Source organism: Xenopus tropicalis, chromosome 10 (assembly GCF_000004195.4).
Source record: "Xenopus tropicalis strain Nigerian chromosome 10, UCB_Xtro_10.0, whole genome shotgun sequence".
Taxonomy (NCBI): Eukaryota; Metazoa; Chordata; class Amphibia; order Anura; family Pipidae; genus Xenopus; species Xenopus tropicalis.
The window spans coordinates 44,726,928-44,751,835 of record NC_030686.2 but is presented as its reverse complement, the minus strand read 5'-3'; the positions used below and the strand labels follow the sequence as shown (position 1 = coordinate 44,751,835).

The window sequence follows — 24,908 nt, the reverse complement described above, 5'->3', positions numbered from 1 at the left end:
GAGCAGCAGAACTGAATGAACAATACAGACGGCTATACCGCTACACAGTGGAACTTCATGCTGACTAAAGAATTTAGTTACAGTTAAGAGAAGGATAAGGGCTCAGAATTCATAATACTACCGGGCTGGAATTTGCAAATTAAATTTACCCCTTACCTGGTCCACAGCAGGGAAGCATTGCCAAGCAAGCCTGAAAAAGAAAAATATTTATGAGCTTCTTCCATTAACAGAAGACATATGTTACAAAAGACCCACAGTGTCTCCACATGTTCTGGAGTTTACCCTCTGCTGTCCTCATCTCCTCAATACCATTACCATTCATTGTTTTTATACTACTGCCCCATTTCATTACTATAAGCATCCATTATCCTGAGGGCTTCTTCTCTTCTTCCATTTCATGCTTCTACTATATTCTATATCATTCTCACCTTGCAACAGGCACAGTATTTCCAGCACAGGAGCAACAAGAGCCCAAGGAGAAGCATCAGAAAGATGAGTAGAGGGATAAGCCAGAGGAAGGCTCCAGGAGGACATTCTGTGGAATTAAGAGACATCATGGTTAGCATGGGTAGGTCAAGAGGAGAGACAAGGTTCTCATTACATAGAGGGAAATCAGAGATAATGGAAATACATTGGGTAACACAGCATTAACAGAAAGGAGAGATGGTTTAAAATAGACCAGTGAAAACAGGAAAAGCCTACAGTGTATTAGAAGAATGGTAGTGGCTACAGAACTGGCAAAGGTGAGAAGAGAAAATGAAAAGACGCCCAATAGGGTGGGCAGGGTAACAGTGAAGAGTTAGCAGGAGAATATTAGGGTAAAATAACTATTGGGAGAACTGGGAAGTGTTTACGAAAGAGCTGGGCAGAATTAAAAGGTTTACCTTTTTTGTTCTTGACCAGCACAGTGTAGTTTCCTTGCACTGCGTGAGGGTCTACTGAGTACTCATATGTACAGTCATCTGTTTCATCCCGGAAAGTACAGTTTTCACTTCTTTCATCCACTGCCACAACAGAAGAAAATGAGATAAACGATGGAAATTTGAAGGGTGGCGTTATACTGGAGGGGACCAATTACAAAGCTGGAAAGCTGGGGCCCTTAAAGGCTGTTGGGGGATGCAGGGGAATGAAGCTTACATGTTAGCAATGCCTGGCATAAATGGAAAAAAAAGCACAGACCAACTAGGGCGCTGTTAGCTGAAGTGTACTTGTGCTGTGGTTTCAATTTCCCCCTGCCCCTACAATTAATGTAATATATGTGTAGGAATTCCTAGGGGTAGTTACCAAAGCCAGACACTTACCTTTCTTCAGCTCATCCACCATTTTAATCTTAATTTCACAAGCTTCACATTGTGTGCCCTTTTTCTCTCCAGTTCCCCAGGCCTGGCACTGCACACACGTCCGCAGGTCTTCGCACACACCCAGTTGGCGCTACCAATAAAATGGCATTGATGAAAATGAACACTCACGAATGTATCATAATAATGTTCTATATATTCAGCCCATGTTAGCATATAATAATGATAAATATTGATGTGTATATTATGCTCACTCACCAGTGAATAGGAGAATTCACACGTGGCGTCTGTATACTGTGACACGTTATCACACTGGCAGCGCCCACACACGCACTTCCCACGGCTACTGCACAGACCCTGAGATTTTGAACAACACACAAATTTTAGCAAAATAATAACTAAAATCAGTAAAATTAGTCAGATTGTATCTTATTGGTTATGTGCCCATTATCAACCTATACTTTGTCCCACTCTAGAATCAGCAAAAGCAACATACGGCCCTCCATGGGTGGATAAAATGAGGGATGATGAAAATTCCTATAAAACAGAGGAAAGGAACAACACGGGACAGAAAGGCCTATGTTTAGATAGGTGGAGTTAAAGGTAAGCAAGTGTGTGGGGCAGTTGGTTTGACTGATGCATCTTAGTACCTCCAGGTATTATATATGAATTGGGCACTGCATTTATCCTGTCGTGTTCTGAGCTATAGTATAACAATACAGCAAATGCAGAATTTGGCTCAAGATTCATACAAAGCCCAGCGCTTTGAAGTGTTCAGCTGAATTAAATTATAGCTCTGCACAACAGAATGAGACAATTTATCATTAACAAACCTTTTAAGATCTTAGGGCCCACCTTTTCTCTGGCAGGTCCTAACAGCCCTATATAATTAAGCATTGCCATGTACATAAATGGTACCCAGTCTCCATGGCACTTACCCCATTCCTATCAAGGCAGGTTTGGTTGCTGGTAGGACACTGACAACTCTCTCCTTCCCAGCCAGCATCACACACACAGGCTCCCATGTGACAGCGCCCTCTGTCTGTAGGTAAGAAATGGAAACATCAGAGACAATTTGCAATTGGTCTTAATTTTTTAAATTCTTATTTTTTTTGGTTATTTAGCTTTTGCCTAGCAGCTCTCCATTTTTTGCATTTCAGCAGCTATCTAGTTGCTAGGATTTTATTTTCCTAAGCAACAAGGCATTTGTTTGAATGCAATATTAATAGGAGAGTACATGAATGGGTAGATAAGGAAAGGTAACAGTAACAGTAAAATTGTAGTATCTCAGGGGAATAGTTTTTGGCTGATGGGGTCAGTGACCCCCATTTGAAAGGTGGAAAGAGGCAGAAGATGAAAGCAGATAATTCAAAAACTATATAAAAAAAAAAAAAAGAAACAATGAAGACCAATTGCAAAGTTGCTAAGAACTGGACATTCTATAACTTACTAAACATTACCTTAAAGGTGAATCACCCCTTTACTTTAGTAAAATAGAAGGCTAAATTGCAGTTACCAGTAGCAACCTATCAGCAATTATTAGAATCAGCATACTTAAAAAAATGTTCTGATTGGTTGCCCTGGTACAGTTTAACACCTACAGTAATACATAAGCCCGATTTCTGGATTCTGTAACTTTTCTGCAAAGTCTGATTCTCTAACTTTTTTACCATTGCACATGTATCCAAGAAAACGTGGGCACTGGAAGTTATTGAACTGGCAGAACTCCCCCTGGTACTGTTGAGTGGGGGACTCCGAGTGACACTGACAGGTGCCGCATAGGCATTCACCCCTGCCGGAGCAAATCTCTGTACTGCCTGGTGATATACACGATTGGGTGCTTTTGGTGTCTGTGCTGGAGCAGTTACAATATACTCCCCTCCTGGAAGATAAATAGTCATTTTGAAGTCAAAAACACAGGAAGAGTGACAGCACTTGCTGTGCATCATAAGTACAAAAGCTAGCCTTTAGTCACATAGGATATTTATGGAATAGCGCATTTATATTTATTAGCTGTATAGGAAATTGTTGCATGACAATCAATGTGTATAGTACTGTGGGTTTATATGTATTCATTTATTTATTTAGTGATGCAGTGTGTACTTTCAACCACTAGGTGGTGGTACATGAATTTTACTTGTGAGACTGATTTTGTTGCTAAGCATATAAAGGTCCCCATACATGTTAAGATTCGCTTGCTTGGCGAGATCGGCAAGCGAGCGGGTCTTCACACGATATCCCCACCTACTGGTGGGCAATATCGGGCCAAACGATCAAATTATATTGGAGGCAGTGGGGCAGTCAGTTAGGGGACCGCATCAACGAGCCGATGCGGTCCCCGATCCGACTGAGTCTTTTAACCTGCCCGATTGATATCTGGCCAATTTCAGGCCAGATATCGGTCGGTCAGGCCCTTTGTTTCTGTCCCTACACGGGCCGATAAGCTGCCGAATCGGTCCAATGTCCATACCCTGTTTGTACATCACTAGATATCTCTAACACTATATAATTATTCTCTTTATAACCACTAGGTAGGAATTTGAACTGTTATTGAGGTTGATTTGCTTTTCTCCAGTGTGGGAAATGAGCACACCTGGGAAAGGTTTGGATGCTGTACGTGGTGGGAGTTGGAATGGAGGGCTTAACATGCTTGGCTGGTAGTGGAACATATCAGGTAAGGGGTGGGGGGAAGTGAGCATGGGCTATTACCAATTTACTGTCAAATACAGATGAGACCACCAGGAACGTATGAAGAGATAAGTCTTGAAATTTACCTCAGGGGTAGTGCCTAGTAAGCACTCACCAGTGGACACATTGGGTGCCAAGCCCCAAACCTACAACCAAGGGAAGCCAATTGCCATCACTGTGAAAATATGGGTAGGCACTGGCAGAAGAAAGACACCCCCAGTAAATTTAAAACTGAAATTGTAAACAAGGGGGGTGACATTAACACCAGAAAACCCCCCGTCAGTCAGGTACAGAGCAGTGAAGGGCTTTTAGGGGATTGGACTTGCAGACTGGACTTGTAATTGTTTATTTATCTCAACTCAGAACACAGCCCAAAAGTGAATCTAACTGGGGACTGGACTTGTAATTGTTTATGGACATTGCCTGGCCTGGGAAAGGGCAGAATTGGTAAATGTATAATGATAAAATATATATATGCTAAAACTATATTCATCTCAACTCAGTGAATCTAACTGTGGATTGGACTTGTTATTGTTTATGCACATTGTATATTAGTCTTGCCTGGCCTGGGAAAGTGCAGAATTGGGAAATTTATAATGGTAAAATATACATATTATAAAACTATATTCATCTCAACTGAGAACACAGCCCGAAAGCATTACTTTACAGCTACCTCAGGTGGCATTTAACCCAGAAAAGCCCCTGTGCAGGTATTTCACTGTGTGACATAAAGATAAAACTAAAAAGAGGCAGTGATAACAAAAGTAAATAAAACCCAATCAAGCGGGAGCACAGCTGTTCTAAACAAATACTGTTATGCAAACTGGAACAGTTAGGAACCAGGAAATTCTGCCCAATGCTTTAATGTACCGTATGTTATGGGCTAATGTAATGCAGGGAGTTTGTGGAATAATAGGAATCATTTAAACCCAGTTGCATAATGACAGCAATTTTCTACAAAGGCTGTGTATTTTTATGCCACTTTTATCAGGAAAACATTTTAAATCATGGCATTTAGGCCAGTCACAGTGCTCTCCAGGCAGCAGTGCAGTAAATGTAAATGGGCCCCCAATAAAGGGTTACTGCTTCTGCCCAGTCTCTGGAATCCCTGCCATAAAGCAAGAAGAGGATTTGTGTTTTATTAAAAAAGGAAGCACAATAGTGGAGGGAAATGCATTATATCCCTTTTTGTATTATATATATCCACACTGTTTTCAGAAAATGTTTATAGCGACATCGCTATCCCTTTAATCCAGAACTCAGTACACACCCTTTACTGACTTTGTATACAATCACCCAGGACACACCCTGAGCTCATTCAGCTTTTTAGTCTCCAGGAAAAAGCAAACAGACCTACAAAGCTTTACATATCCGATTACACACGTGAAACTTACCAGCGCTCCCTGCACTCACAGCGTCCGCACACAAAGTCGCCATTAAAGCTGCACTTGGGGGAACTCAACTCCTTTTGCTGTAGAAGAAACAGAAGAGTATGTTGGCTGGGGTTTATATATAAAGTTCAATACCTACACATTTTAGCCATATTCCCACCATCTCTATATAGGTATGCGATCCGTTATCTGGAAAGTTGTTATGCAAAAAGCTCCAAATTATGGAATGCCCATAGACTCCATTTTAATCAAATAATTCAAACTTTTAAAAATGATTCCATTTTCCTCTGTAGTAATAAAACAGTACCTGTACTTGATCCCAACTAAGATATAATTACCCCTTATTGGGGGCAGAACAGCCCTATTGGGTTTATTTCATGGTTAAATGATTCCCTTTTCTCTGTAATAATAAAACAGTACCTGTACTTGATCCCAACTAAGATATAATTACCCCTTATTGGGGGCAGAACAGCCCTATTGGGTTTATTTCATGGTTAAATGATTCCCTTTTCTCTGTAATAATAAAACAGTACCTGTACTTGATCCCAACTAAGATATAATTACCCCTTATTGGAGGCAGAACAGTCCTATTGGGTTTATTTAATGTTTAAATGATTCCCTTTTCTCTGTAATAATAAAACAGTACCTGTACTTGATCCCAACTAAGGTATAATTACCCCTTATTGGGGGCAGAACAGTCCTATTGGGTTTATTTAATGGTTAAATGATTCCCTTTTCTCTGTAATAATAAAACAGTACCTGTACTTGATCCCAACTAAGGTATAATTACCCCTTATTGGGGGCAGAACAGCCCTATTGGGTTTATTTAATGGTTAAATGATTCCCTTTTCTCTGTAATAATAAAACAGTACCTGTACTTGATCCCAACTAAGATATAATTACCCCTTATTGGCTGCAGAACAGCCCTATTGGGTTTATTTAATGGTTAAATGATTCCCTTTTCTCTGTAATAATAAAACAGTACCTGTACTTGATCCCAACTAAGATATAATTACCCCTTATTGGGGGCAGAACAGTCCTATTGGGTTTATTTAATGTTTAAATGATTTCTTAGACTTAGGGTATGGAGAGTCAAATTACTGCCAGACCCCTTATCCAGAAAACCCCAGGTCCCGAGCATTCTGGATTCCAATATCTGTACTAATACAATGCCAAAATAAATGTCTATAGGCGGCACTTACCAATTCACAAGGACAGCTGTCACAGATCAGAGAAGCATCAATCTTAAGGCCATCAGTAAAGGTGGAAGGTTTGAGGAGAATTTGGCTCCCTTGGTCTTGTGGTGGTAGTTCACACACATGCTGGTTGCCCAACCGTTCTAAAGCCTTGACCTTCACTTTGAAGGTACCCTGGAGTTAAATAGGGAATTATTCAGTTAGTAGCTAAAATTCTAAATCTGGCTATCCAACTGCTCAAGGCACCCCTCCAGCAACCCCCAGTCGATGGACATCTTGATGGCAAAACCTCCCTCTCCTTGGTACCCATTGTCGCCACTCTTCCTCACCTCTAAGCTCAGAGGTCACTGGTTTCAGGTCAGCTGAAACTAGTATGCAGGGTCTCCTGTAGAAGGAGATAAGCCTCCTGTTCTGGACTTTTTTTTTTTCTTGGAATTTCACCTCTCACTAGTTGCACCCTAGGCACATGCCTTTTATTGCCTACCCCTAGTTCCAACCTGGCTGGTACCTACCACTTCTCCCCGGGTGACTTGAAACGATCCTGTTTCTGTAACTTTAGCTGTCTCAGAAGTGACTGAGACATCCATTGCACGTGGGGTGTTATCATCTCGGATATCCATCCTGGAACGAATTTGCTTTAACGACAAAAAAAAAATAAATGTTAATGTAATCTACCGCTGTGCTTCTCCAAAGACAATCTACCTAAATCTCCCAATGGCCAGTGGCTACTAAATTGCATGGTGAATATATTGGTTTGAAGAGTCAATTTGGGACCAAGACCAAAACATTTTTTAGGGCCTCCAGGGCATTATGCCCATGCCAATAGAAGCCTACAAAGTTCAGCTATGTCACTATACCACAATGGCATTTCATATATTAAGTTCTGAAGGTGGCCATACACGGGCCCATTGTAGCTGCCGATAACGGTCCCTTGGACCGACTTGGCAGCTTATGGGCCCATGTAGGGGCAAGAACGAGGGGCATGCCCGACCGATATCTGGCCTGAAATTGGCCAGATATTGATTGGGCAGGTTAAAAGATTTCGTCGGATCGAGGACCGCATTGGCTCATTAATGCAGTCCCCAATCTGACTGCACCCATTGCTCCCATTATAATTTGATCGTTTGGCCCCAGGGCCTACATTTTCTCAATATCGCCCACCCGTAGGTGGGGATATCGGGAGAAGATCCGCTTGTTTGGCGACCTTGCCGAGCGAGCGGATCTTAACGTGTATGGGCACCTTTACCGAGTAGACATCTACTTATAATCTATCTCAAGAAGCCAACTATCAGAAAATATGTCAGTCATGTAAAACCTTCACCCTTCACTGCATCTTCTTTTCATACCGTAAAGGCCTCCTGCAAGAGCTCCACAATGTTGGAGGAATCTTCTTTCAATTCTCCAATCTCAGATACTTTGAAATACTTGCTCAGCTTCTAAAGGACCAAGAAAAGAGAAACATCACTATTACTTGGATGGAGAAAAGGTTCATGTCCTGGTGGTTTATGTAATGAAAAAATTGAGTTGTCTAGATAACTGTGTTACTGCGTCTATTCAGTCAGGGATTGTAGTTGTGGTGGCAGGCCCTGGGTAGAAATAACTTCTTTCTGTCTCATACTGTCTCAGACCTGTTAGCGTTGACTCTAGTCTCAAGCCTCATTTACATTTGTCATCTAAGACAGGACCCCCAACTGTTTCACCAGGTTAGTCTCTTACATCATAGTAACTGTAGGAGTAGTTGGTGACGGCAAAGATAGGGATGATGTTGTTCTTTGCTAACAGTCGAACAAGTGTGGGCACAGATGGATAGTCCTGGACGATGTCGTGTGTGTAGTAACCAGAGGCATCCAAGTGGCACTGCTCATCATTTCGCTTCAGTATCCCATCAAGTACGTTCATCCCATCAGCTTCATAATGGAATGCTGACTCAGTAGAGAAGACCAACAGATGAGTACTTCCTTTTCTCCAGCCAATTTGATTCTAGGGGGCATAAAAACATCTTTAGTACATGCAATACTCAAACACCTCTTTTAGAAAATATCTAAACTTGGCCGTACACCAATAAATATGATCATCTGGTGTGTTTGGAAGATTATAGCCTACATCTGGATGATGTGATTATTTAGACCTCTGGCTAACAATTGCACTGCATGGGATGCCATGCATAGGGAGAACAGGCTACTGGCCTACTGCATGGGAAAGTCAATGCTGTTATAACATGTAAAAGTCGTTAGACATTTTATATACAACAGACTGTCCAAGCTACATCCCTCCAGAACTGCTAGCATTCTCATATGCTACGTTCTTTCTTAAATTGCCCAGTGTTACTAAAGGATCTGCTATATAATATATTTTTATATGGCAATTAAAAGCTCAAAAGCTCACCGTGCACACAGCAGTCTGAAGAATGGCATCAAACCCCCCCTCTGGAGGATCAAGGTTTCCAGAGATTTTCTCTTTCATCAATTCATTCCGAAATTTCCCCACGTCGCTTGTCAGTTGAATAACGTTCTTGAAGGAGAAAGGAGGAGTGCTGTCCAACCAGGGTTGCTTCAGTCTGAGATATAAAATGAGGGAAATGTCACACAAACCACTAAACCCCGGCAGTTAAGCAACCCAGAAGATTTCATACTTTGGTTCTTGCCTTCCTTCACAGTCTAGTGCAGGGATCCCCAACCTTTTTCACCTGTGAGCCACATTCGAATGTAAAAAGAGTTGGAGAGCAACGCAAGCATGGAAAATGTTTCTGGGGTTACAAATAAGGGCTCTGATTGGCGATTTGGCAGCCCCTATGTGGACTGGCAGCCTACATGGCACTCTGTTTGGCAGTACACCTGTTTTTTATCCAATCAAAACTTGCCCAAAAGCCAGGAATTTAAAAATAAGCATCTGCTTTGAGGCCACTGGGAGTAACATCTAAGGGACTGGTGAGCAGCATGTTGCTTCTGAGCCACTGGTTGGGATCACAGGTCTAGTGTTTGGTCTGATCCAAATGAATCCATAATACTTACAGACACATTAAACAAAAAAATAGTCTTCTCCTGCAAATTGATGTACTGCATGTATTTCTACATAACCAGTGGAATGAACTGTGGCAGAAATGTTGACTTTCTGATTATGACATCTAACCCAAATAGTAATTTTAGGGCTAGGTTGAAAAAAAGACTAAAGTCCATTAAATTCAACCCTCTATACAAGATAGACATGTTCTACCTAGAACCCACTCTTGCAACAAGGTCCTCTCCTACCACTTCTCCTGCACCCACATTGTTCTACTGTCTCCCAAAAACTTACTTCTCAGGTCTCATGTCAGTCTGTGGTACAGTCACTTTGTCCACAAATTTTCCAAATCCAATGGTGTAATTCTTGGAGAGAGTGCTTACAACATTAGCTACCAAGACAAAAAGAACAAGGAAAGGAAAACATAAGTAAGTTGGGAGGGCCCTAAGGGGTTTAAGCCCTTATCAACACATAGACAACAAACCATAACTGCGATTGTTTTTTATGACAAAGAATGTTTATTATAGTCACTCATTTTTTCGGAAGCAAGACCACAAATCCTTTTTGTTCTAAACAAGTTTAAATACAGTTCAACAATACACAACGCAGAGACAAGACCAGCACCATGTATATGGTCTTAAAGGCCAATACACGGGCCGATAAGCAGCCGAATCGGTCTAAGAGACCAATATCGGCAGCTATGATCGGCCTGAGTATGGGGACCGTAAGGCAGAGACCAGTTCTGAATACTTCACTACTGAGAAATGCCCACAACAAATGTTTTTTTTATCGTTTTCAAGGTCATAGTTTTTTTCTTCTTCATATTCCTTGCTTTCATTTTTAGCAAATACTCAGCTTTTTCCACCTATAATGGTCATCTACATATCCTTCTTTTATTTACAAATACATAAAGCCCTTTTTCCACTCACCTAACTCCTGACCCATATTTTTTAGGTTGGCTAAATCATCTGACATGGAATGAGAGAAGTCCATCAAAATGTACAAATCCACAGGGGTGTCCAGCGGCTCAAACACATTCAGGTCAAATGAGGTTTCTTCCCCAGCACGAAGACGCATGGACATCCTTTGGGGGGCCACTTGGGTTTTGCTGACGAGAGTGTTAATGTCATAGCTCTGTGGAGAGATTAGAAAGTTAGAGCATTGCTTAATTCAGCACAAATATCTGTTTAAGCACCGAGGATGGCTATACAGGTTTAAGTGGCAAGAAGAAAACATGGGTTGAATTATTCACCCTGGTGGAGCAGAGGAATCTAGATCCCTGAAACAGTAGAGGGGATTTGGACCTGGCTGGTCTAGGTTTGGGCCTTTGTAGCATGTTGGAGACATAATCAAGAGCAATTAGATGGAGAGCCATCTGATTCAGAGCTGGGTCTAGATACTAAGATGAAGATCTGGTCTAGGGTGAAGAGTTAAAGAGGTGGGTCTCACTATCAGGTTAGAGGGCTAGGCCTGGGTGTTAAGTCAAAGAGATGAGCCTGTGTGTTAAAATGAAGAACTTGAGGGGAGGATTAAAGAGCAAAGGTAAGGTGGTCCCACCTGCTGGGTCAAGACTTCACTTCTCATGTAAACAATCCCTCTCTCGCTGCAGCCATATCTTCTCAGATTCTCTGCTAGATCACAGCGTACACTAGCGAAACCCTAGTAGATGAATAAGAAGTAAAGATTTTGAACCACAACATGTTCCGTTTTCCTACTGCATTCTGGTTGCAAAAATGCTAATTGAGATAATGAAGTTATTAAACATTAAATACATAAGTACATTATTTTCAACTATTAAGACAACCAGCTTAGTAATATAATTAATTAATAACTGAAACAATATTATAATAGCTTAATAGTTGACATTTAAAAAGGAACACAGTGACGATCTATGTAATTCCCACCCCCAGAGCCAAGCCTATCAGACCCTTCTTTTGCTTTGGCTCTGGGATTATACACCATAGCCCCCTGTCTCACCTCATCTGCACAGTAGGAACAGTCCTTGTACGCCCGGATACAGGCCGAGCAACTGGTTGCTCTGGAGGCCACGCAGGGGTTATCTGTATGCAAGAAAGCAAAAACAGTAAGAAAAACACTCATCATATTCAACATTAATGGACTATCCTGTAAGATCTTGCTCTTTATAAGACATCCCGCTGATACCGAGTTAAACCTAAGCTACTCCAACAAGATGTGTATTAATGGGTGAAACTGTGAGACGTCCAGGGAAAACTGGTGAAAGGAAAGAAGATTAATAAAAATGGGAGTTTTGTAGGAATGAGAAAACAAGTTGTTTATGTGAGATGAAAATGATGGGTGTGAGTGCCTATAAGAAGTAGTTTATATGGGGTCTTCTCGTTAGTGTGCAATTTAACCTTTGGACTTGTTACCTCATACAGGGCACTTACATTTGTTGCTCTGAGAATGGGAAGCTGGGAGACCCAAGAGCAGGACAAGCAGGAGGAGACCCCCTAAAACACGAGGGTTCATCATCTCCCCACCTGTTGAAGATAAAACATACCCATAAATATTTATAATTTAATACATATAACTATGTTGCTTCAACATCATAATGCCACATTTCTTATTTACCATATAGTTTCTGTATAGCATTAATTTAGTAAGGACTCCTACATAGATCATTGGCTTCTGAGTGAACTGTTTTTGGCCCACATATTGGGCGCCCTATTTAGTGACCTTGACAAACAAGTGGATCTACATGCATTTGCCATGGGTCAATGGAAGAACCATGCCCGAGGCAGCATTTTTTGCTGTTCCTGGTTAGAGCCAGGGACTCTTATCATTTTTCTTTAGCATAGAAGCACCCCTGCCTATAACTCTTATCTTACTGGGAGGTGTGACCTGATGCTGGAATTACAGGAACTCCAAGTTTTTATTGCCCTTTTTATTGTCAAGGGCCTGTTGTATTCTTTATTCATACTTCAAATGAGTGAGTGTATCAAAAGCAGTAACATTAACTTCCTACCAGTCCTCTTCATGTCTAACAGACGGCAGAAGTGTTCTAAGCTTATCTCGGTGACTGTGAAAGTATCACAGAAGGACACTTGAAATGTGAGCAAGCAAACAGGCTATCCTGCTAGGCAATAGTTCAGCTCCGATTCAGCAAAAGTATTAAACATATCTGATTCAGCAAGTGCTTTATGGACCACTTTATTGCATTTTGTCTTTATGATATCTCAGTCTTGATAACATTGCCATGATTGCCGCCAAGAAAAATCACTCTGCTTCACTCCTTTAGGTTAATGTCCCACAGGGTGACTAGTCGCCTGCGACAAATCTCAGCTACCGTGGGCGTCTCATCTCCCCAAAAAGCCATCCCACCAGCGATTCACATTCTTGCCAGTGGGAAGGTATTTCAGGAAGATTAATTGCCCGTGGTAGCTAAGATTTATCACAGGCAACTAATCTCCATGTGTGCCACCCCAGTGGGTCATATTCACTGCTGATTTCCAATACAAAGTTTCAATTACTTTGCTTTGGTACACAGGTCATTTCTGTTGTGATCCGACCCAAGCTAGCCATTCACTGCTGTGACCTGTTAGTATACCTCAAGCCTTACAAACAGTGTCAGACTGGCCCACCAGGATACCAGGAAAACTCCCGGTGGGCCCAGGTGTCAGGGGGCCCTCTTGCTCCTAACTATTTGGCCAATTGCATGGTCATTCCCTATTTCTGTATGGGAAAAAGAGATGGAAGGATAAAGAAAAGGGACTTGGATAATAAAGATGCTGAGGGAGGAGAGGAGGAATAATAGTTTAGAAAGTGGGCCTATGGGCCAAGGTTTCCTGGTGGGCCCCTGGCATCTTAGTCTGACACTGCTTACATATAAAATAATTAAATAGGAATTAATTATAGGGATGCAAGCACCATATACAAATATGCCTTTATCTTTCAGCCTCCCTTGCCCTATTTCTTAGGGAGTCAGGTTGCTGACCATTAGTACAATGTGAGCTACATCCAAACATTCACATGGCACCCTTCCATGTCCATTCATATTTCCCAGCAAAGAATATACTGTTGGTGCCTATTATACAAAATGCTCAGGGCCAGGGGTTTTCTAGGTAAAGCTGGCCATACATGCACCGATATTATCGTATGAAGATATTCAGTGCATGTATGGTGGATCGACGAGATGACCAATATCACAAATGCCTTTGATATCAGTAGTCTCATCGAACACGCACCAATGGTTGCAGGAAAGATCGTAATTGTTACGTGTATGGCCACCTTAAGGGATCTTTCCCTAATTTGGATCTCCATACCTTAAGTCTACAAAAAATAATTTAAACATTATTTAAACTTATTAACATTGTTTTGCTTTCAGTAAGGATTAATTTTGTCTTATTTGGGATTAAGATAAAGGTTCTGTTTTATGATTACAGAGAAAAAGGAAATTTCTTTTAAAAAAATTGAATTATTTGCTTATAATGGAGCCAATGGGAGATGGTCTTCCCATAATTTTGAACATTCCAGATAATGGGTTTCCGAATAACGGATCCCGTACCTGTATGTAATTAATCAGCACAATTAATGCTCTTATGTTGAGAATGAACTGACTCTCTTGGATTAATCGCAAATAATCTTGCTAAAACCAAAGCGTGTTAATCCCTGGAAACTATTCCCTACATTACCATTCGTTCAAGTACAGGTTCTAGTGAATAAAGGGGAGGTTCATGGTTCTAAAACAGTAATTAACAGACACATATGATAAATATTATATAAATATATATAAATGTTGTCCCATAACTGCCTGGGGCTTTGTGCTTTGCTTCTCTTCTCAGTTAAACAGGGGCAACACACATCTTGGCAGTTCAAGGCAGAGAAATAATGCCCTTTCTCTCTTAATCACTACTGTGTAAATGATAATATTGGTCTTGCCAATGTCATTATTCCCTTTCCCTAATTCGTGCAATTTGTATTGTGTGGTGGACAGGAAAAGACATACAGGATCCTGGGTGGAAGATTATGCATGCATAATGGATAAAAATAAGATAGAAATGTAATGCCAGGAAGACTCCAAAGCATAAGACCATAATAGGTAAGGCTAGAGAATGGTCGCATATGTGGGAAAAAGGGATTATAAGTGAATGGAGACTTTGAGATAAAAGGGACTAATCTGGCGCAGTATGGGGATATTAAGGAATGTATGAAAAGGAGCCAAACTGGAGCATTAAGTTTTCTGCTAATTATGTGCGTTCAGTTCCATGCCAGCCCAGACTTGTTTGTGTCATTGGAAAACAAAAGTGGTTTAAATGTCAAAGGATATTCAGTGTCTCTTTTTCTAGAGGCCTTAGGAAATATATTTCCTACTCCTCCTCTACATAGGCTTTTAGTTATCTGTATAGTGAAAAGAGTGAACATTGGCTGTGATCAGTGGTCCGTATTTTATTTATGTATTATAACGGGCTGGGAATATAAGAAGTAGGAAGGGATACTATAATTATGTCCATTTGTCTGCTTTCTAATCTTCTCTACTTTTCCTTTTTAAACAAATTACCAGGCTGCAGGGCTAGTACAGGTCAACAAAGGGCAAGAGACTCTTCAGATAGCCACACACTATGGGCAATGACACACAAGGAGCGATTTTGAGACCTGTGTGAAATTGTGGCTGAAAAAACACCTGAAATGTCCTTTCATTGCAAATCAAGGAATGTCAGTATATGCTTGTAATTGCAGGAAAATGCCAGTGGATGCATGTTTGCATGATTATGCACTTTTACTGACATGTCTATGGCAACTTTAATGCGCTGCAATGGAAGGGCATTTGTGGTCATTTTGTCCAGTGTGTCATTTTCCTTAACAAAGAGCTTATTTGACAAGGGTGCCGAACAAGCAGATTTTTGCCTGATGTGGCCACCCTTGTGCTCAGGGCTGATCCTGCCACAGGGCTGGAGTTAGGGGTAGGCAGAAGAGGCATGACACAATGATGAGGGGGCGCTAGGCACATACCTCTTCTTTTGCCTACTCATAGTTCTGGGCCCTTTTCCCTCACCGTTACCCCCCTCCCCTGTCTGCAGTGCTGCTGGCAACCATGCCAGCCTCCTAGCCATCCCCCTGTGTGCATGCATGACCCAAGCCGGCCGTGAACCCAAGGCAATCCGACCAGCTTGGTTTGGCACTGTCCTGCCATGAGGCAAGGTGAGAACCTTGCCTCTAGTGGCAGTGAGTGGCCAGTAACTTTAAAAGCCAAATTTCTGTTTTTTTTAATGTAAATGTGGCTTTTCTAGTGCAGAGAGCACAGCAGTGAGGTGGCCCCCCTTGACCCAGTCCTACAGCAAGGGGGTAAGTGCAGAGTGGGTTAGGGGGCAGCATCGAGGCTGCTACATCAGGCGACAGCTGTCCCTTTAAGAGCCAAATCGGGCTGATGTAATTGTCTAATATCACAACTCTGGCCTATTTAGGCCCATAGGGAAAGGACTGAGGGTGGTGGAGGAAGAAACAAGATAGAGCTTGTTACCATTACATATTACATTACTTACTGAGTTTTATTACTCATTCCTTGCAAGCTGCTATGTAATTATGTAGGACAACAAATGTTTTCCATGCTGCTTTTCCTCTAAACCCCTTACAGGTTTCTGGTGATTAAGCCCACCTAGCCCATTCTTCCCATAGATTGGCAGGATGTCTTGAAGGGAAGTGGTACCTTTGAGATTGCAGCAGGCACACCAATTAACTGCATCCATTGGATAATAGTTCCAGTTCTGGTTTTTAATAAAAGCTGGTCTATAAGCAGGCAAATAATGCTCTATGGGGCACACGAAAATTATTGCATGCTCTGGACACTTTACAAACAGTAGACAGGCTCATTTTTGTGAGCAAATCCTACAGGAAAATAAAGGGCACATTAAGTTATTGGCCAAGTTACAGGAAGAAACTATGAACAACTTAACTTTTTTCTTAAAAGCAGCAAAAATAGTTTTATTTACAATTGCAATTTGCCAAAGTCGCCGAAGTTTCCTCTCAAGGCTGTCACAGCCCTAATAGGACTCAGAAGCTAGGCAGAAGAGCAGTGAGCAACATTCATGGGGTTAATGTTCAGACTGCAGATAAATGTAGGCCAAGGATCATCCCCCCAGCCTAACCCATGGAGCAGATTTCAGCACTGAAACGCATAAGTATGAACTTTGGGGCTGAAATCTGCTCCATGTGCCTGCACCTGGGCAAATGCAGTGGCTCTTGGAGCAGTCATAGGGTTAGGCTGATTCAAGCCTAGAAGCAAGGCTTCTCTGCCTGTGTTTATCCACATATGGCTTAAGCCTTCTCTGCCAACTTATATACCCCAGGGAGACCTGTGGAGTAACAGTTAGATGCTAAGCCTGTCAATGCACATCAGGTGCGGAAGGAAGCAGATCAGGGTTTTCTTCTCCGAAGTTAATATGGCAGAGGAGAAAGCTTTCATCCAACATAGGAAAAAAAGGCTGCAGGCTGCAGATTCAAAGATAAGCTGCAGACAAGAGTCATGAACAAGGGAGAGCTGGAGGCAGCAGACAGGACCTATGAACAAGGAAGAGCTAGGGGCAGGACTCAGAAACAAGGCAGAGCTGGAGGCAGCAGACAGGACCCATGAACAAGGAAGAGCTAGGGGCAGGGCTCAGAAACAAGGCAGAGCTGGAGGCAGCAGACAGGACCCATGAACAAGGAAGAGCTAGGGGCAGGGCTCAGAAACAAGGCAGAGCTGGAGGCAGCAGACAGGACCCATGAACAAGGAAGAGCTAGGGGCAGGACTCAGAAACAAGGCAGAGCTGGAGGCAGCAGACAGGACCCATGAACAAGGAAGAGCTAGGGGCAGGACTCAGAAACAGGCAGAGCTGGAGGCAGCAGACAGGACCCATGAACAAGGAAGAGCTAGGGGCAGGACTCAGAAACAAGGCAGAGCTGGAGGCAGCAGACAGGACCCATGAACAAGGAAGAGCTAGGGGCAGGACTCAGAAACAAGGCAGAGCTGGAGGCAGCAGACAGGACCCATGAACAAGGAAGAGCTAGGGGCAGGACTCAGAAACAAGGCAGAGCTGGAGGCAGCAGACAGGACCCATGAACAAGGAAGAGCTAGGGGCGGGACTCAGAAAACAAGGCAGAGCTGGAGGCAGCAGACAGGACCCATGAACAAGGAAGAGCTAGGGGCGGGACTCAGAAACAAGGCAGAGCTGGAGGCAGCAGACAGGACCCATGAACAAGGAAGAGCTAGGGACGGGACTCAGAAACAAGGCAGAGCTGGAGGCAGCAGACAGGACCCATGAACAAAGAAGAGCTAGGGACAGGACTCAGAAACAAGGCAGAGCTGGAGGCAGCAGACAGGACCCATGAACAAGGAAGAGCTAGGGGCAGGACTCAGAAACAAGGCAGAGCTGGAGGCAGCAGACAGGACCATGAACAAGGAAGAGCAGGCAGGACCAGAAACAAGGCAGAGCTGGAGGCAGCAGACAGGACCATGAACAAGGAAGAGCTAGGGACAGGACTCAGAAACAAGGCAGAGCTGGAGGCAGCAGACAGGACCCATGAACAAGGAAGAGCTAGGGACAGGACTCAGAAACAAGGCAGAGCTGGAGGCAGCAGACAGGACCCATGAACAAGGAAGAGCTAGGGGCAGGACTCAGAAACAAGGCAGAGCTGGAGGCAGCAGACAGGACCCATGAACAAGGAAGAGCTAGGGACAGGACTCAGAAACAAGGCAGAGCTGGAGGCAGCAGACAGGACCCATGAACAAGGAAGAGCTAGGGCAGGACTCAGAAACAAGGCAGAGCTGGAGGCAGCAGACAGGACCCATGAACAAGGAAGAGCTAGGGGCAGGACTCAGAAACAAGGCAGAGCTGGAGGCAGCAGACAGGACCATGAACAAGGAAGAGCTAGGGGCAGGACTCAGAAACAAGGCAGAGCTGGAGGCAGCAGACAGGACCCATGAACAAGGAAGAGCTAGGGGCAGGACTCAGAAACAAGGCAGAGCTGGAGGCAGCAGACAGGACCCATGAACAAGGAAGAGCTAGGGGCAGGACTCAGAAACAAGGCAGAGCTGGAGGCAGCAGACAGGACCCATGAACAAGGAAGAGCTAGGGGCAGGACTCAGAAACAAGGCAGAGCTGGAGGCAGCAGACAGGACCCATGAACAAGGAAGAGCTAGGGGCAGGACTCAGAAACAAGGCAGAGCTGGAGGCAGCAGACAGGACCCATGAACAAGGAAGAGCTAGGGGCAGGACTCAGAAACAAGGCAGAGCTGGAGGCAGCAGACAGGACCATGAACAAGGAAGAGCTAGGACAGGACTCAGAAACAAGCAGAGCTGGAGGCAGCAGACAGGACCCATGAACAAGGAAGAGCTAGGGGCAGGACTCAGAAACAAGGCAGAGCTGGAGGCAGCAGACAGGACCCATGAACAAGGAAGAGCTAGGGGCAGGACTCAGAAACAAGGCAGAGCTGGAGGCAGCAGACAGGACCCATGAACAAGGAAGAGCTAGGGGCAGGACTCAGAAACAAGGCAGAGCTGGAGGCAGCAGACAGGACCCTATGAACAAGGAAGAGCTAGGGACAGGACTCAGAAACAAGGCAGAGCTGGAGGCAGCAGACAGGACCCATGAACAAGGAAGAGCTAGGGACAGGACTCAGAAACAAGGCAGAGCTGGAGGCAGCAGACAGGACCCATGAACAAGGAAGAGCTAGGGGCAGGACTCAGAAACAAGGCAGAGCTGGAGGCAGCAGACAGGACCCATGAACAAGGAAGAGCTAGGGGCAGGACTCAGAAACAAGGCAGAGCTGGAGGCAGCAGACAGGACCCATGAACAAGGAAGAGCTAGGGCAGGACTCAGAAACAAGCAGAGCTGGAGGCAGCAGACAGGACCCATGAACAAGGAAAGAGCTAGGCACAGGACTCAGAAACAAGGCAGAGCTGGAGGCAGCAGACAGGACCCATGAACAAGGAAGAGCTAGGGGCAGGACTCAGAAACAAGGCAGAGCTGGAGGCAGCAGACAGGACCCATGAACAAGGAAGAGCTAGGCACAGGACTCAGAAACAAGGCAGAGCTGGAGGCAGCAGACAGGACCCATGAACAAGGAAGAGCTAGGGGCAGGACTCAGAAACAAGGCAGAGCAGACAGGACTCAAGACTGAATGGAAGATACAGGCAGTAGACAGGACACATGACTTGGAAGAGCTGCAGGCAACAGCTAAAACTATGCAACAAAAAAGTAACTGGGCAAGTTCATAAGCCAGGGACCAGGGAAGAAAGGACTTGTTTTGGACCTCTACAAATGTATAAAATAGATTATTATGGGCAAATTGCACCAATCCAGTCAGAATGCTGTTTAAAACTGCTCTTGTCATTGTATTTGGTGTTGGCTAACGACTCCATGCATATGCCAACCCAGACTTCTGCTTCTTTCAGCCAAATAAGTCACTTGGCACTTCACACGTAGATCGATTGTTATGTAATTTGTTTGTAATTGCCCCAAATGGATGAGCTGCATGCCGCGTGTTTGAATGGCTTGTGCCAAATGAAAGAAACAAAGAACAGGCGAGAGATTCTTGCTGCATAACTAGAATCCACTGGGCCGTACAGCGGCATCTTTTTAGGGCCCATACTCTCTGATTCATAGATATTTACAAAGTCATGTAGCTTGTTGGTTTGTAAAATTAAACTTAAAATGCACGTCTAATAACACAGGGTTTATTTTTAATGTAAAAAAACTGAATTGTGAAAGAAAAGCACAAAATTTGGGTAGGAGATTAATAATTCAAGAAAACAGGAAAGATTTAGAATCAATAATATCCCTATAGGCCCTTCTATTCAATACAATATCCAATCAGTCTTTTAGTAGGGAATTTTTGGCATTATTGATTACTCAGTAGAAGAGACCCCTAATGCCTTGTGTGGCTTAGAGATTAGCAATCAACAGACAATGCACAGTTGTGGCTTCACCCCTGTATTTACAAGCAGTGAGACATTAACTTTCTCTGTCACCATTAGGATGACCTAGTCCTGATACATGTTAAAATATGTTCTACTCTTGCCCTTGGCTGAGAAGTTCCCATGTGTTATAATAGAAGAAGAGATGCCAGTATTTTCAGGCATTACCTTCAGACTAAAGGGACTGAAGCACCAGTTTACTTTTGGGTACCATCACAACACAGCTGGCCTGATATCCACTGGGCATCCACTGGGACCCCATACTAAATCTGCCAACTCGGTTTGGCAAGGCAGAAGCTTTTATTGACCCATGTATGGCCGCCTTAACATGTGGCAGCTAGGCTGGGGACCTTTTGTTCCCATCACTATTGTAGAGCAGCGGTGTGCCGGCTGTCCCAAAGCCGGGGGTCTAGTGGGTTTAGGATGACTTTTTACTTTTTGGGCAGCCCAGTCTACTGTTACTTCCCTTCCTCTTCTCCAAAATGGAGATACTATCTAGGGATGTCAGAGGTAAGTGAGTTGGGTATCGGTAAATGTGGCACGTTGGACTGGGTTTGGGTTAGGATAATGTGAGAAAGGGTATCACTACTGTAGGGCTAGTCTGCAAAACAAGGTGACCTATCATACCAGGAGCATGCAGGAAGAGATTAGGATAGACCCTATGGGATCACTCTGTATCCAAGCTCACAATTTCAGGTACCAATGCATTTTTTGGAAGATGGATAGTGCATAGACAGAAAGAGGGATAAGCTGAGAATAGCCATCAGCCCAGATGAACAAAACAATTGCCAAATTGCACAATGCCAGTCTATTTACCAGCTTTCTGTATTCTAGTTCTTTCTTAGCATTATTGTACCTAAAATATGTTGACTTTCATTTACGACTCAGTAGAGATTCCAGACACTTCTACAAGTACAGGCAAAATTGCCAGGTGCTGTTACACTCTTCCCTCACCTTGGAATTTGAACCGAGCTCTGCGTTTTCAGGTTCTGAGTAAATGATGTCTGGCTAGCTGTGTTTGGCTCCCAATTAAACAGACTTCTTTTGAGTAAAGCAGAGCGGGTAGATAAGACACCTGAGAAGGAAACCTGATATTCAGTATGTAACACTTTCTCAATCAGAATGTCTACAAAACTTTCTAATATACATCATATGCAAATGCAGAACGTCTGAAACCCGCAACAATAAAAATTGGAGGGGGGGGGTAGAAATTCCAACACCTATGCAGTAATTATACCATATAATCACATCCCTGTCATTTCAGCAAGGGTTATATCCCAAATAGCTAGGGTCATATCCCCCATCTAAGGCTAACAGTCCTACAGGCAGGGCCCCATGGGGTGCAACAATCAGGGGGACCATGGCAGAGGGGGCCCCAAGAAGAAAAAGGAGTCAGTTTATGTGAGAGAGGCTCGGGTTTGGGTGGATCATGGATGTGGATTTGACATAACTGGGGAGAGGCTGGATGGATCACGTGTGAGACCAAGCATGCAATTGCTGGCCCAATACCAGTGGGCAAATAGTTTGGGCCCCCTGGGGAGAGGGCCCTGTCAATCTAGTAGAATGGGGCACCATGATGACTGACTCCTTGCCCACAAGTTTGGAACCTAAATTCTATCTACATCAAGAGCTTTTATTTGGTGGAACGTTTATTATCTATGTTTTGTACATATATAATTTGAGAATGCTGTAGTCTGAAATTGCTGTAGCTTTATTATTTGGTTCTAATGAACTGTAATCCATTTCCCAACAGCAAACTTGCCCTACTCTCCTCTGCAAAGAATAGCTCTGCATCCTGACTCCCGACAATCCCAGCACACCACTTAACGCCTTGGACCGATTCGGCAGCTTATCGGCCCGTGTAGGGGCAGGAACGAGGGGCCTGTCCGACCGATATCTGACCCGAGATTGGCCAGATATTGATCGGGCAGGTTAAAAGATTTAGTCGAATCGACTGCCCCGTTGCTGCCAATATAATTTGATCGTCAGGGCCAAACGTATGTCTTAGCCTACATTTTCCAAGCGAGCGGATCTTCACGTGTATGGCCACCTAATTCTCTTGTCCCACCAATTCCCAGCACTATTAGCAAGATGTCAGGTGCTGCTCTCAGCAATATCTCCTTGGTGGGAAGTTTTTGGCTCTCACACACAGGAAACCTGCCTACGCCCAGTCTTAAAAGTGTCAGGTATCAAGGAGGGGGTTGTAAGGGGTGCTGGAGGCGACTCACCGTCTCTGTTTGGAATTAATAGATCAACACCGTAGAACAAACCATAGCAAATTAGAGCAGTGCTCATGGTACGGGGCAGGGAAGGATAGTGGGTAAAACAACAAAGGTTCCATAATGGAAAGCCTAAACACAGTATTTGACCCCCAACAGTCTCTGTGACACAGTGCACTAAACAATGGCTTGACTTCATCTCTTCAGTTGTTGGCTACTACTGCTGCTGCAGATGGCACCAACGATATGGGGGGTGGTCTTGTATTTAATGCTAAGCCAGTCATCTTCAAGTTGTAGCTGTCCCACTATTGCTTAAAACTCCCATATTTGCCCTTCTTCATGTCCTGGGCGTTGCACTGGCTTTCTTTACCTTTTCTGAATGGGTCTGCAAGTCCCTCTTGCCTTACTAATTCCAGGTTTTTGTTGAAGCCCCTCCTATAAAGAGCTCTAACAGCTCCAAGACTCTAACACTTTAATAGAAAGCAGCCGAGTGGTGCTGTACAGGTAAATACACAAAGCTGGAATAATAACAACAGATAAGATCCCACTGTCCGTCCCAATAAGCTTGCTACTTGCTGAACCTGCCGTTCAATCTCAGGCCCAGAAACATTCATTTTCCCTGCATGTTATTATATAGGGGTTCTCTTCCACTAGATTTCTAGTTTCTGGCTGTTTAACCTTCAGTAGTCTTCTGTACTGTAGGATTGCAAACCCCCATACCAAGTCAGAAAATGAGCACCATCCTTTATTTATACAAAACAGACATATTATATAGCGCCTTACAAAGAAGTTAATCATTTACATTCGTCTCTGCTCAGTGAAGCTTACAGTCTAATTTCTCTGTGTCTCTCTTGGCTTGGGTAATTTTCATCCGAAGCCAACCAACGGAGAAGTTTCAGAATGTACAGGAGGTGGCAGACACTTTAGTCATAGGAGCTTACAGTCTGCAGCAGAAAGGAGTGATGCTTGGAACTGAATTCATATTGAACTACGTCCCATAGGAGTCTAGGGGGTTGGGAGGTCAAAACAGAGGGCTGCACAAGGTTTATTGTATGCATTACCTATACCAAGCAAGCCATATGGTTGGGCAGTTTGGCCACATTGATAGACTTTTGCTACATTGATGTACACTATAGTAGCTTCATTCTATGATCCCATTAGATCACAGATCAATCCTAATCAAAAAAAAAATTCAGTATGCTGGTGTGTGGGGGTCACCTAAAAACAAGTGGGGCTGCACCTTCGTCCCACTTCTTTTAAGATCCAACTTTTCAGTCCAGATTTACCAGCACATTCCATATGGCCAAGTCATATTAGCATGCTGACTGGTGCATGGATAAATCAATCACATAACCCAGACTAGACTGTTTTATAATCACATTTATGGCAAAGCTGGGTTGCAACTCCAGTGCCAACAATGACAATAATCGAAACATTCAGTTGTCACAAGCTTCACAGAGCTTGCAATCTATCTTTTGGCGCTAGGCACAGATAGAATTACTAGCCCAAGGGCATAAGGGGACGGAGAAGGGATTCAAAGCCAAGTGCTAGTAACAGCTACTGAGTCCAAGGGAATTTTCTCATATATAAATGCAAGTAATATCTTTTTAAGCAAATCAAATCAGAAACATTGTGGACACTGTTTTTAAGGCAACAAAAGCAAAACTTTTTTTCCAGTTTCTTTGCACCAAATAAATATATATATATATATTTCAAACCCTGCAAATAAGGTCTTTTGTACTTACCGAATGCGGGTTTCCTGATATTTAGATTCAAAGTCCAAAGGATATGCTTAAGCGCCCTTCTTCTCCAATCCCAGGCAGAAGCGGAGAATCTACTGATCAACACTGAATCCCACTTGGCTGCTTGGGAAAATCCGTCCCCGCTGGTGGTATCCCCCTCAGTCCCAGATCTGCAAGAGAACAGGTCTCTCCCACCCCTCCTGGGAGAATGCACAGGCAAGGAGCGAATAAAAGGAGTTTTATGGATTTCTGTGCGTGACTCAGACCTTGCACTGCTGTTTCTGACATTCCAGAGAACTGTAAGCACACCTGCAGGGCAGGTACAGCACTTGGAACATCCCTTCCACCCCTGTACTGTACACTCCCCCCCTCCTTCTGCACCCTCTCACTTGGTTTCCACACCCATGCCGCTGTTGGATGAAGCTGGGAGTGAGATGGATTCTCAGCCTCTGTGACTAGAG

At 43.6% G+C, this 24,908-nt stretch overlaps 1 protein-coding gene across 3 annotated transcripts in view; it reads right to left on the bottom strand.

Moving 5' to 3' along the window:
- itgb4 (integrin subunit beta 4) overlaps window positions 1-24,908 on the bottom strand; it is a 44,360-nt gene extending 19,452 nt beyond the window's left edge. Inside the window, exons 1-20 of one of the 3 annotated variants that reach the window (XM_018097872.2) lie at window positions 24,451-24,908; window positions 21,441-21,561; window positions 11,982-12,074; window positions 11,551-11,633; window positions 11,131-11,232; window positions 10,503-10,707; window positions 9,868-9,964; window positions 8,959-9,130; window positions 8,290-8,553; window positions 7,920-8,009; window positions 7,086-7,208; window positions 6,580-6,747; window positions 5,381-5,457; window positions 2,969-3,180; window positions 2,237-2,340; window positions 1,557-1,655; window positions 1,302-1,431; window positions 885-1,004; window positions 429-535; window positions 157-190 (exon numbers count right to left, since the gene is read on the bottom strand). In XM_018097872.2, the coding sequence (XP_017953361.1) occupies window positions 157-190; window positions 429-535; window positions 885-1,004; window positions 1,302-1,431; window positions 1,557-1,655; window positions 2,237-2,340; window positions 2,969-3,180; window positions 5,381-5,457; window positions 6,580-6,747; window positions 7,086-7,208; window positions 7,920-8,009; window positions 8,290-8,553; window positions 8,959-9,130; window positions 9,868-9,964; window positions 10,503-10,707; window positions 11,131-11,232; window positions 11,551-11,633; window positions 11,982-12,066 (2,272 nt within the window). In that variant the 5' untranslated portion in view covers window positions 12,067-12,074; window positions 21,441-21,561; window positions 24,451-24,908. The remainder of the gene's footprint in view (window positions 1-156; window positions 191-428; window positions 536-884; window positions 1,005-1,301; window positions 1,432-1,556; window positions 1,656-2,236; window positions 2,341-2,968; window positions 3,181-5,380; window positions 5,458-6,579; window positions 6,748-7,085; window positions 7,209-7,919; window positions 8,010-8,289; window positions 8,554-8,958; window positions 9,131-9,867; window positions 9,965-10,502; window positions 10,708-11,130; window positions 11,233-11,550; window positions 11,634-11,981; window positions 12,075-21,440; window positions 21,562-24,450) is intronic. The other 2 variants (XM_002939974.5, XM_004918457.4) reach the window with 2 other exon arrangements.